This window comes from Mus caroli, unplaced genomic scaffold, assembly GCF_978045245.1.
Source record: "Mus caroli unplaced genomic scaffold, Mus_caroli_1 scaffold_6, whole genome shotgun sequence".
Classification (NCBI taxonomy): Eukaryota; Metazoa; Chordata; class Mammalia; order Rodentia; family Muridae; genus Mus; species Mus caroli.
The window spans coordinates 35,581,226-35,593,700 of NW_028227261.1; the positions used below are offsets into that span (position 1 = coordinate 35,581,226).

The 12,475-nt window shown below is 41.8% G+C and overlaps 1 protein-coding gene and 1 non-coding gene across 2 annotated transcripts in view; both read left to right on the top strand.

Moving 5' to 3' along the window:
• Window positions 1-12,475, top strand: part of Zmpste24 (zinc metallopeptidase STE24) — a 39,162-nt gene that overhangs the window by 4,703 nt on the left and 21,984 nt on the right. The window contains exons 3-5 of the mRNA XM_021160898.3: window positions 6,229-6,315; window positions 10,231-10,347; window positions 10,691-10,843. Coding sequence (XP_021016557.1) covers window positions 6,229-6,315; window positions 10,231-10,347; window positions 10,691-10,843 — 357 coding nt within the window. The remainder of the gene's footprint in view (window positions 1-6,228; window positions 6,316-10,230; window positions 10,348-10,690; window positions 10,844-12,475) is intronic.
• Window positions 9,508-9,672, top strand: LOC115030942 (U1 spliceosomal RNA). The gene has a single exon (XR_003836539.1). It is a non-coding gene; the product is annotated as a U1 spliceosomal RNA (small nuclear RNA).

Here is a 12,475-nt window from a genome sequence, read left to right on the forward strand (position 1 = left end):
TCAGGTTCCCACGTGTTCTCAGGAGAGATCCATAGGGCTCAAACTGCTGCCTCGGTCCAGAAGGTTTCCAGATTCGAGGCCTTGACTTTCACGCCCTCTTTCTCATTAGCTCACTCCATTGCCTGGTCCAGCATCAGTGGTTTCTAGCCATGCCAGCAGATTCTAGGTTGGCTTGGGGAGGAAGTATCAGCAGTTCGTGCACCAGCATTGCAGTTGGACTGAAAGACTCCGAGAGGAGCCTTTTGCTCAGGCCTTGGGACAATAGCGGACACCCAAGAACTCACGAGAGACCACGCTTGATGCAAACCACATGAGGCTTTATTCGGAGAAAGCCAGAGCTCTGGGGACGACTCATATCCCATGCAGGGGTAGAGGAGTCGACCACAAGGGGAAAGGAGTCCTAGTTTTTATAGGCCCTCAGGGGGGAAAGGAGAAGGGGGGAGTAGGGGATTTCCAGATCTAAACGATGTCTATTCTCAAGAAATGGGTATGGGAGGGGTACAAGGAAAGAGTCTGGTGCAGGTGTAGCAACTCCGGATTGGCCCGGCTGTGGTTGCTGGGGAGATTTTCCAACTCTTTCCCAGCAACTGATATCACAAACACCTGGCAATGGGCTGCATCAGTGGGCACACACATGGGTTCAAGGAACGGTCAAAACATTGGCAGACACACAGGTTCAAGGAGTGACCAGAGCATTGTGCACCTCTATTTTTCTAAATCAGTGAAGCTAGTTCTGCTAACACTGACATCTATCTTGCCAATTTCAGGGCTTCTGTGACCTTTTACATTCTGTCAGGATCTTTCAGGACCACTTGGCTAAACTTCTGCAGACAGTAACTTAGCCCTCCCACACACATACAGAGAACATTAATTTACTACACACAGACACAGACATACACACACAAACACAGACACACCATTTTGCCTTGTTGCTTTGCGTCTAAGAGAAACTAAGCAGGCCCTGTATAACCAATTGTCATAGTGAAAAAGCAGCTAGTGAGAAAAATGCCCACACTCTCTGAGAGCAACTTTACCTGATATCTCACAGGTGTCCATAAAAGCTCTTCCAAGAAATGGAATGACTAACACTATGGCACTGTGCTTGGTAATCCTAGCAAGAAGTGGTCTGGCTGGGAATGGAGAAGAGTGGAGTAGACAAGCTCAGGTTGTGCGTGTAATGTTTGCAGTGCAGTTGCACGTGTGCATGAGCATGTCTAGAGGTCAGAGGTTGACACTGGGTGTCTTGCTCAGTCTCTTCTCCATCTAATTGTTTAAGACAGGTCCCTAACTGAACCTATAGATAACGAGTTGGGTAGACTAGATGGCCAACAAGTTCCATGAATCCTTCTGCTTACCTCCTAAGCAGTGGGATTAGAGGTTTGAGGATATGCTTGTGCATATGCACGCGCGCATGCGCACACACACACACATGCCTGGATTTTTATGTAAATGTTTAGATTCTAAAATAAGGACCTCAGGGGCATGGTGGTGGCGCACGCCTTTAATCCCAGCACTTGGGAAGCAGGGGCAGGTGGATTTCTGAGTTCAAGGCCAGCCTGGTCTACAAAGTGAGTTCCAGGACAGCCAGGACTATACAGAGAAACCCTGTCTCAAAAAACAAAAAAAGAAAAAGAAAAAGAAAGAAACCTAACCAACCAAACAAACAAAGTACCCCAAACCCAAACTGCAAAACATTTTTAAAAAAAATAAAAAATAAAATAAGGACCTCATACTTGTACAGCAGATAAACGCTTTCTCACTAAGCCATCGTCTCAGCTCTTTGTTTTTGTTTTGGGGGATGTGTGTCTCACTATGTAGCCATAGCTATCCTAGAACTTGCTATGTAGACCATATGGGCCATGAATTTGCAAGAATTCTCTTAGCTTGTTGATTGCTAGGATTACAAGAGTGACCCATTAGACTCAGCTAAACTCAAGATTTTGCTCTCTGGGTTGTGCGTGTTTTTACATGACCATTTTCATCTTTGTTATTATTTGTTTTTGTTTTGTTTTTCAAGGTAGGATTTCTCTGTGTAGCCTGGACTGTTCTGGAACTTGATTTGTAGACCATGCTGGACTCAAACTCAGAGATTGCCTGCCTTTACTTCCCAAAGTGCTGGGGTTAAAGGTGTAAACCTTCACCACTGGCATAGTTTCATCTTTTTAAGCTTCATTTCTCCCGAAAAATGACAAGTAGAATAAGGCTCAGTGTTTAAGAACCTGTACTGCTTGCTCTTCCAGAATATCCAAGTTTTCTTCCCAGTTCCCACACTGGAAGCGATTGCAGCTGCCCAAAACTCCTGCTGCAGGGATCCAGTGACCTCTTTTGGCCTCAAAGACACTCGTGCTCACATGCACATACCCTACTCTCTCTCTTTCTCTCTCTCTCTCTCTCTCTGCGTGTGTGTGTGTCTAAATCTTTGAAGTCATTATTAAAAAAAAGAAAGAAAGGAGGATAGACACCAGACCTTTGTATGGCTAGTGGCATGGACTGAGTAGGCAGTCAATGAAACACTTAACATAGGCCTCAACATTTAACAAGCACTTTGCCACCAGGTTTCTTTGGGCATTACTTCAACCTTTCTGTGTTCCAGTTACCTCCCTACCATGTCTTCTCTTCAAGGCTCTAATGAGATAATATATGTCAGAATACTGGAGTTGTGTCTGTTGTGCTTATTTTTTCTTAGGACTCCCTGGAGTATACTCAGTGAGGAGTACAACATGGGGAAAGTTTATAGCTTATGTACTTGTTTTTTAGTCCCCAAAGTAAACTCAACAAGGTTTGGAACAGCAGTTTCCAAGTGTGTTCATAAATTATTCAAAGGCATGTTTAAATACCTTCAATGTTTATTTAAAAGCTGGAATTTTAGTAGTGGCTTTTTTAGCTTTCTATCAAAAACAGTATAAGTCCTTAATTCTACAGCGTTTGTTAGTATTGGGAGGAAGATAAAGGTAATGCCATCCCAAGTCAGTTAGCTCAGCAGCTGTAGCCTGTGGCAGGTAGTGGTGCCAGAGCGTGTCTTTTAGGAACAAAGTTTCTTATGGCCACAAAGTAGAAATGCTTGCACCTAGAGTTCATAGTCAGCTGCTTATTTAAGCAATCACCTGTGAGTGCTAGATTCACCTGCAGGCTGTTGGGTGCCAGCCCAGGCTTTGTGCTATGGCCAGAAAATGTGTACTCCTGACATAGCCTCAGGTGCTGCTGTTCGTGGTTCTGTTTAGAAGCCGTGCGTGAGACCTGTGCAAACCAGTGCAGCTGGTAAAACTCCAGATGGTAGCTAGGTGTGCGGATGCACACCTGGAATCACAACCCTGGGGAGATTGACGGAGGGGATCATTCTGAGTTCAAGATCAGCCTAGGCTACATAGTGGGTTCTAGGCCAATTTTGGCTGCATAAGACCCTGTTTCAAAAACAAAACAAAAATATAAAAGATGGGTAGTATAAAATGTGTGTGAAATTGTAGAAAGATAAGAGCACATGTACTGTGGATGAAAGTATAATAAAGGTATAATGTGGCTGGAAGCAGCTGGCAATCCCAAGTAAAGTTAGAGGCCACCATGGAAAGATCATTACGGATAGAGTTCAGGCCAGATGTGGTGGTGCACACCTTTAATCCCAGAACTTGAGAGGCAGAAGCAGGTGGATCCCTGTGAGTTTGAGGCCAGCCTATTCTACAAAGCAAGTTCTAGGACAGTGGATCTACATAGTGAGACCCTGCCTCTTAACAAACAAAAAATGTAGTTAAAAAAGCAAGTTGTGAATGAGTACAGTCTTCAATCCTTTATATACAGACTTAAAAGTAGATCTCTGTATTTCATCAATACATATATAAAAATGGAAGGATATAAATCCATAAAAAAGGACTGTTCCCAAGCCCTTCAGACTGGATTGTAGATACAGCTTAGAGTTAAGTCCAAGGCCCTGTATTCAATCCCTAGCAAATATATATACATATATAAACAAACAAACTGGTTGATCCCTTTTTTTTTTTTTTGGTTTTTCGAGACAGGGTTTCTCTGTGTAGCCCTGGCTGTCCTGGAACTCTGTAGCCCAGGCTGGCCTCGAACTCAGAAATCCGACTGCCTCTGCCTCCCAAATGCTGGGATTAAAGGTGTGTGCCACCACGCCCAGGATAGTTGATCTTGATCTTGTGTTCCTGACTTCCTATTTGGAGAAAACTAGATTGGTTCTTGACAAAGTGATCTCTGCAGGTTCATTCTTACTAGTGCCTATTGCAGTCATCAAAGTTTCTTTTTAAAGTGGTGCCAGTGATGAAGCCAAGACTTGATACATGGAGTGCTCACTCCACCAGTAAGCCACATCCCTAGCACCAAAGTTGATTGACTGACTCTCCTTCCTTCCTTCCTTCCTTCCTTCCTTCCTTCCTTCCAACTAGGGACTGAATTCAGGACCTCAAGCATGCTAAGCAATCACTCCACTAAACTGTCTAGCAGCCAGTTGCTGTTTCTCCAACACCGCAGAAAGGTCTCACTGTTTCTTGAGCTAACTTGAACTCACTGTGTAGCACAGGCGATCTTGCCTCAATTTCCTGGGTAGATGGGATTACAGGCTGCTAAACATACATTGTTTTCACGATTTGAGCTACTTCATGGTTTCTAATGTTCTTAGAATGTGACTTAGTGAATGTCTGTTTACGTATTTGCCCAAGACAAAGAGTGGTAAGGGCCTAACTCCTGAAGCCCTGATTCCTGCCTTAGGATTCATCTTTTCCTGACCACAGGAGGTCTGAGTCTCCAATTCTGTTCCACAGTCTGGTAAGTGGACATGACTCACCACTTCTTTAGCAATAGTAACAATATTTTAACCAGGCATGTTGTAAATACCATATTCCCAGCTGTGTAGAAGGCAGGAAGGTCATTTAGAACCATGAGTTCAATTACTGCCTGGGCAACATAATGAGATGATATCTCAGACAAGCAACTGCAAGCTAATACTTTTTCCTGACTGAAAAGGACACTTTTCCTCTCGTGGAAAAGATAGTTATAAAGCCATATTGCCTGGTTCGAATTCCATCTGTTGCTCATTACCTGTGGGATTTGGAACAAACCATTTAACCCTTGTAGGCTTAAGTGATTGATACGTTTTCATTTTAGTCTCTTGGCAAATGTTTTTACCTACTTTTTAAAGCAATTATGATTAACACATATGATTCTTATTTCTAGGGTTCACTGGCATTTTTGATGCATTGTAATAATAGTGATATCAAGATAATTAGCATTATCATAAAAGTGGGGGGTATATGTGTGATACAAACATTAAAACCCTCTCTTCTACCTGTTTTCAGATTCAACTATACAAAGACCAGAGTCTGTTCTCTCTGACTTTGTACTCCTTAATAATTTCTCCTCATTACTAGCTTTAAGTTTTAATTGGCACATAATATGTATGCACATTTGTGGAGTACATTGTAATTTAGAAAATGTATACCATGTATGACAATCGGACCAGGGTAATTAGAATTTCCATTTCCTTAAACATTTTTATGCCAGAAACCTTTAGGCCTGTGGTTCTCTTGAAATACTTCATAAATTGTAGACTAAAGTACTGACTTATTACAGATGCCTGAATTAAACCCTACTGACGGACTGCTTGGATATCCATTATTAAACGTATTTCTAGATTGATTTCTCTTATCCTCTTCCAGTCTCTAGCGACTACTATTTTATTTTCCCCTAAAAGAATGATTTTTAAATCTTTTTAAAGATTAATTAATTTGTTGTTGGTAGTGGTGGTGATGTGTGTATGTGTGTGTGTGTGTGATGAGAGGGACATGGTGGGCTTCAGTGTGCGTGTGGAGGTCAGAACCATGTTTTGAAGTAAGGTCTCTCTTTCATCTTTACACTGGTCCCAGGAAAGGCTTATATGGCAAGTGCCTTTACTGACTCAACCCTCTCTCTGGCCCTATATTGATTTTTTTTTTCAACTTTCACAAGTGAGACTCCTGGGTTTGCCTTTTAAACAGGTTTTTTGGAATGTAATTTACATAGTATACAATTTACCCATATACACTGTTTAGGCAAAAATATCTTAGTGGTCTAAACTTAGTGTCTCAGTGATTTTTATTCTTCTAAATGAATATTTTATTCTAAATGAAGTCATGGCCCCCCTTTTTCCTGTAATTTATTTATTTTTCTTTATAATGCATTCTTTCATATGATAGTTGCTAAGATTGTTCAAATGTGATCACAATCTGCTTTGTTTTACAGTTTATTCTTCTCTTTGGAGGAATCCCTTACCTCTGGAGACTTTCTGGGCAGTTCTGTAGTTCTGCTGGCTTTGGACCAGAATACGAGGTATGTGATTCCTTCACCTGGATTGTTCAGTCTTTATTTTGCTTGGTAAGCTTTACACTGAAGTTGCCTTTTTGGCTCCTACCATTGGTAGACTTGCCTCTTGGTCTCTGCACTGCTTGTCTGTGCATGGATTAGCATAAACCATAATATGTTTTGGTTACTCTTCTATTGCCATGACAAAACACTATGACCAAAGTAGCTTGTAAAAGAAAGCAGTTAATTTGGAGCTCACCATTTCAAAGTCCATGGCCATCATGTTGGGGAACATAGCAGCAGGCAGGCATGATGCTTGGGTGTAGCTGAGACCAAGAGGAAGTGACATACCTTCTCCAACAAGTTCACAGCTCCGAATCTTAGGAAACAGTTCCACAAACAGTACCAACATTTAAATATGTGAGCCTACGAGGGCCATATCATTCAACTACTACAGTTAGTTACTATAACTCCAGAATTCTAGTGACTTCACAGTTTATTTCCCTATCACATAATAGCTAATTTAAGTATTTTAGTTAGCAGGTGACTTTGTTCTGTGTGCTGAGTCAGGGAGTAAGGTGGTTTGTTTTATGCTTGTTTGTTTTTCTTTTTTAAAAGTGTTCATCATCCAGTGACACTGGGAAGATCATGCCCTCTTTTTAATTTCTGTAATGCTAAGGTTATGATAGCTTGTGTTCACATTACATGGTGAAGCAGTCATTTGATCTTATTCACATGGAAGAGAGCTGGGAAATGTAGTCTTGATTACACAGCTGCTTGTTAGGAACAACCCTATGCAATGGTAGGAACCCCTGTTTTGTGGAACTTAGCAGATACTTTTGCGGCATGCACATTAAACAGGCATTTTAAATTAAGACAGAAAGTCTATCTTCTGGGCAAAGTGTTAAACGAATTCTCCATCTGTAATGAGTGTTGTAACCTGTTCTCCTGGAAGCTGCCAAGTCATTTTACCTCCTTTCTTTATTGGAATTCATGGACCTCCTGTGTGGGTGGGTTGCCCTTGACTTTAACTGTGCTCATCCTGTACCCCTTCCTAAAGCAGCAAGACGTGTGTGTGTGTGTGTGTGTGTGTGTGTGTGTGTGTCTAAGTTAGAGGACAACTTGAAGGAGTTCCTCCTTCTACCATATGTGCTCTAGGACTTGAAATCAGCTAGTTAAGCCTGGTGGCAGCGTCTTTACCATCTAAGTCATCTTGCAGGCTCAGAGCAGTTATACTTTGTTGGATGAGTAAATACAACTTCTACATGTGCCAGGAAGAAACACTCACATCTCCCACTGAGGAAGTCAGTGCAGCCCATGTGCATATATGTGTAGGGACATCCACTAGGCCATGGGCAGCTAATGGCTGCTCTCCCTTCCAGCCCTAACAAAAAAAAAAGTGACTTTCTCTCTCTCAGCACCCATTAGCTGCCATTAGCTCCTGAGCTGGGAGTAAGTCTTTATCTTATTGGGATATTTTATGTTATGTTCTGAGGTATGAATTTTGCATTTAATAATGACTTAGGGTTGTTTCCTGTTGGTTTATTTAGCTAGGACTTTGTTCTTTGATGGCTCGTGATATTAGAGTCCTCATTTTTGTGTAGTTCTGATATATACATATGTAAGTTACCACAGTGTGGTTTTAACACCAGCCCTCAACACGGGCCCAATTTTCAGTTACCAGAGTGTGTTATGTGAATAGTTACATAAACTGCAGACTTCCCTGTTAGCTGGTCAGTATATGGATCATGATATAAGTGGTAATCAGGAGTAGTCATGTCAGTATTTCCATCAGTCTACATCATTGGTTACTGTATATGTTATTCAAAGCGCAATGCCTCATTCTCTTCCAGCATTTATAAAAAGAAGTGGTTGATCTGGGTCCAGTGGTGCACATTTCTGGTCTGTTATATGGAAGACTAAGGCTGGAAACTCGCTTCAGCCTAGGCATTCAAGACAATACTGGACAACAGTGATGAGACGGACACAGACAGACAGACAGACAGACAGACACAGAGAGACACAGATCTAGACTGAAGGGAGCTAAGATGATTGGAAGGCAGAGTTGGCTGACGAATGAAAGTACAGCAAAGAAGTGAAAATGATGGCAGAAAGTGAGGCTCAGATCCAGCCTAATGGACTACACCACAGCCCCAACGCTGGCTGTGGAGTGCCAGTGCTGCTCCTGTCAGCCACTAGAGCTACACAGGACTGTATGACTGCAACTTGATCATCTCAAGTGAAGGCCATGGATGTAATGAAAAGATGGAGCTATCCCAGAACTAGTGATACTAGAAAGCCCATGCATAAGGACCTTTGGGGATATTTCACATTGAAGTTCAAAGGATAAAACATGAAAAGCTGATCTAACTTCAGCTGTATGACATCTCTCCAGAGAGGGCTGTCTGTGCAATAAGATGCATGAGAGGAGCTGAGCATTGTTTAAATTCCCTTCAAATCACTGCAAAAAGAGAATAAAAAAGAGAGATTAGTCCTGAATGTTCCTCAGTGTTTTATCTTTTTAATGATTTATTAGGTTTGTGTCTGTGTGAGAGTATCATATCCCCTGAAACTTGAATTACAGACAATTGTGAGCTGCCATGTGGATACTGGGAATTGAGCCCAGAACCTCTGGAAGAGCAAGCAGCCAGTGCTCTTAACCACTGAGTCATCTCTCCAACCCCTGTCCCGTGTTTTAAAATAACAAGGTGTTGAATTAGTTTTGTTATTTTCTTTTACTTCCCTACACATTAAAAGCTGATTAGTAATTTTGGGTATTGACCAAAAATTTTAAAGACCAAGACAACCACATTCTTTTTTAATTATTTAAGTTATTTTTACAATGCCAGGTACTGTGGCTGGAGAATTACAAGTTCTAGGCTAGTCTCTCTGGTCCTTAGAGAGAGACCTTGTCCTCCACCCACTCAACCCCTGCAAAAAAATGCGACCCAGGTTTCCAGCACCCACATAATAGCAGACAACTAAAAGTTTAGTTCCAGGGGACCCAGCACCCTTCCCTAGCCTCTTCGGACACTAACACACACATAGTACACATACATGTGTGTGCTGGTGCATACATAGGCATACATACACGCAGGCAAAGCATCCATGCCAGGCAGATCTGTGAATTTGAGGCCACAGCAGTTTGTGAATTTGGTCTATACAGCAAGTTCCAAGGCAGCCAGGGCTACATAGTGAGACCTGCTCAAAACAATAATGCTACATACCTGGCAGGGGAGATACCATGATCATGAAGGTCTTTTTCTCAGGCTGAGGCTTACCCATTCCACTCAGGATGTGCTGATCCCTGCGATTTTCCTCAAATTCGGGACACTCAACTGCATAATTTGTGGTAGTGGTGAACTGTGTTCACACTCTCCCCTGGAAAAAAAAAAAAAAAGAGTTCAAGGCCAGCCTGTTCTACAAAATGATTTCCAGGATAGCCAAGGCTACACATAGAAACCCTACCTTGAAAAAATAAACAAACAAACAAAAATGTTTAAATGTCATTTCTCTTCCCCCATTTCAGTGGCCTCGAAGTTGCATTTAATGAGTTGCGAAGCTCATTAAATGTTTCTTGAATTCAGCACATCCCTTTATTCCCAACACCGAGGAGGCAGAGGCAAGGTCTTCCCATGTAGCTCTGGTCTTCATAGAGACCCTGCCTCAACAATACACAAGAAGCCCAAGAATAAGTCTTCCTTGAATCCATCTAACATATGTTGCTTTCTCTGTTGTCCAAATCCTACCAGCCATTTGTCCCTATAACTTCAGGTAGCTTTCAAGTCATGCCTTGTAAACATTTTCCAAGGGCAGGCTGCTACAGCCTGTTTCCCACAGGATCGAGTGCACTGCTTGGGGCAGAACAAGCATTCAGTGTGTACTTGCTGGTTTGTGCTTCAGCTCACTTGATGGTTCCCTTCCTTTCTTGTTTGTGCTTAGATCATTCAGTCATTGGTGTTCCTGCTGTTGGCCACACTCTTCAGTGCACTGACTGGCTTGCCCTGGAGTCTGTATAATACTTTTGTAATAGAAGAAAAGCATGGCTTCAATCACCAGGTATGACAGGGAATACCAGGGTGTTTAGTATGAAGGTTTTCTGTGCTTCAGTCCCACGCTGACAGGAATTTAGATATAGACTGCTATCTTACAGCATGAATCCACTGAGGACAAAAAAAAGCCATGGATATGGTAAAGACCTTAGTCTAAGGTCCTGATAGAAACCCTTACTGCTTGCCAGCTAATAGTAGTTACATTCTGTTCTGAACTATGAAATGCAAGACTTTTGCTTATTGTCCTAGGCTGCCTACCTTATGTTCTTTAAGTGTTTTAAAAGCACTTAAAAGCTGCTTTTAAAATAAACGTGTTGCTCAGTTAATAGTGGTAATATTTTCTTTTTCAGACTTTGGAGTTTTTTATGAAAGATGCAATCAAAAAATTTATTGTGACTCAATGTATTTTATTGCCTGTGTCTGCCCTTCTGCTTTACATTATTAAAATTGGAGGTGACTACTTTTTTATATATGCCTGGCTGTTCACATTAGTTGTTTCTCTGGTAAGTAGATCCTTCCTTTCTTGCTCATTTTATTCATTTATTTGAGACTTTCATATATTAATACTACATGTACATTCTTTCCTCCAATTCTTCCCATGTTCTCCCACTCCCTCTCAAACTCATGGCCTCTTATTCTTGAATTATTTCATTTTCTTTTGCAAAAGTTCCTTGGCATTACTGGGATTTAGTTTTCACCGCTGTTCCTAAGAGAAGGTTTCCATGTAACCAGCTGCCCATATACATTTTCCTCTCAGTTCCTGCTTTGGGATATAAAGGAGAACTGACTGACCACCTCGGATGTTCTTCTCTTTATCCTAACTCTTTTTTTTTTTTTTTTTTTTTTTTTTGGTTTTTCGAGACAGGGTTTCTCTGTGTAGTCGTGGCTGTCCTGGAACTCACTCTGTAGCCCAGGCTGGCCTCGAACTCAGAAATCCGCCTGCCTCTGCCTCCCGAGTGCTGGGATTAAAGGCGTGCGCCACCACACCCGGCTCTTATCCTAACTCTTAATGTTTGCCAGAAGCTAGTGATCTGGCTGCCTGGCAACTGAGACAGGACTTGTAAGTTTAGCCAAAATGGATGACTTTTTTTATTGATGTATCCTCTCCAACTCCCAGTGCCTAAAAGGCCTTAATGTTTTGAATTAGTAGATTTACGAGAGACAAGAAATTAAATCATAGGGGTAAGGATGTAGCTCAGTTGATAGAGTGCTTGTCTAGCATGCACAGGATCCTAGCTCAGTCCCCAGTACTTCATAACACAGGTGTGAAGACAGGAGGATCAGAAGTTCAAAACCATCCTCAGCTGTATATGGAGGGCAGTCAGGGATAGAGACCCTGTCTTTTAAAAAGCATATGCTTCCCTTACCCAGCTTTCTCCCACCCTCCCTTCCTATTCCCTTTTTCTGTATCCCTTTCCTCCTTTAATTGTTTGTTTTTTTGTTTGTTTGTTTGTTTGTTTTAAAAAAGAAGCATCCTGCTCTTCAGTTCAGGCTAGCCCCAAAGCTACTATGTAGCCTAGGCTGGCCTCAGATTCATGGCAATCCTCTTACCTCAGCCTGCTGAGTGCTGATACAGGCATTCCCCACCATGCTTCTTTTCCCCTTCCCCTTCCCCTTCCCTCCTGTCTTCCCTCTCTCCTCTCTACTGCATTTTCCTTCCTTACATCCTTTTCCTTCTCTGTTTCTCAAATTCTAATCTGCTTCATCACAATCATACAGGCAAGGGGAACATTCACAGACCCTAGAAAATACCATCTGTCAGTTCTTCAGCTCCATTGGTGATGAGGGTTATTTCCACCTGAATTGTGTGGTGTTTGTTGCTTTATCTCTCACTGGTGGGATCGAGATCAGAAAATGAGCTACTTGTCTTTAAATACCTGTAATATGGCAAAGACGGAGAAAATACTCTAGAAGTGCCATTTCTACCAGCATGAACAAGTGTGTGTTATAGTTGGCTTACAGTGCCAGAAATCCCCAAGAAAGGCTGCTGATTAGGCCCAGAGTTCTTAGTCACTGTTAGTAGCATTATCTTCTAAAATCCAGTTGACTTGCGTGGTGTTATTACAGTGCTATTTTGATTTAATTTACTAAATAATGTCCTGGGTGTTTGTTGGATGAACATAATTATATTATAT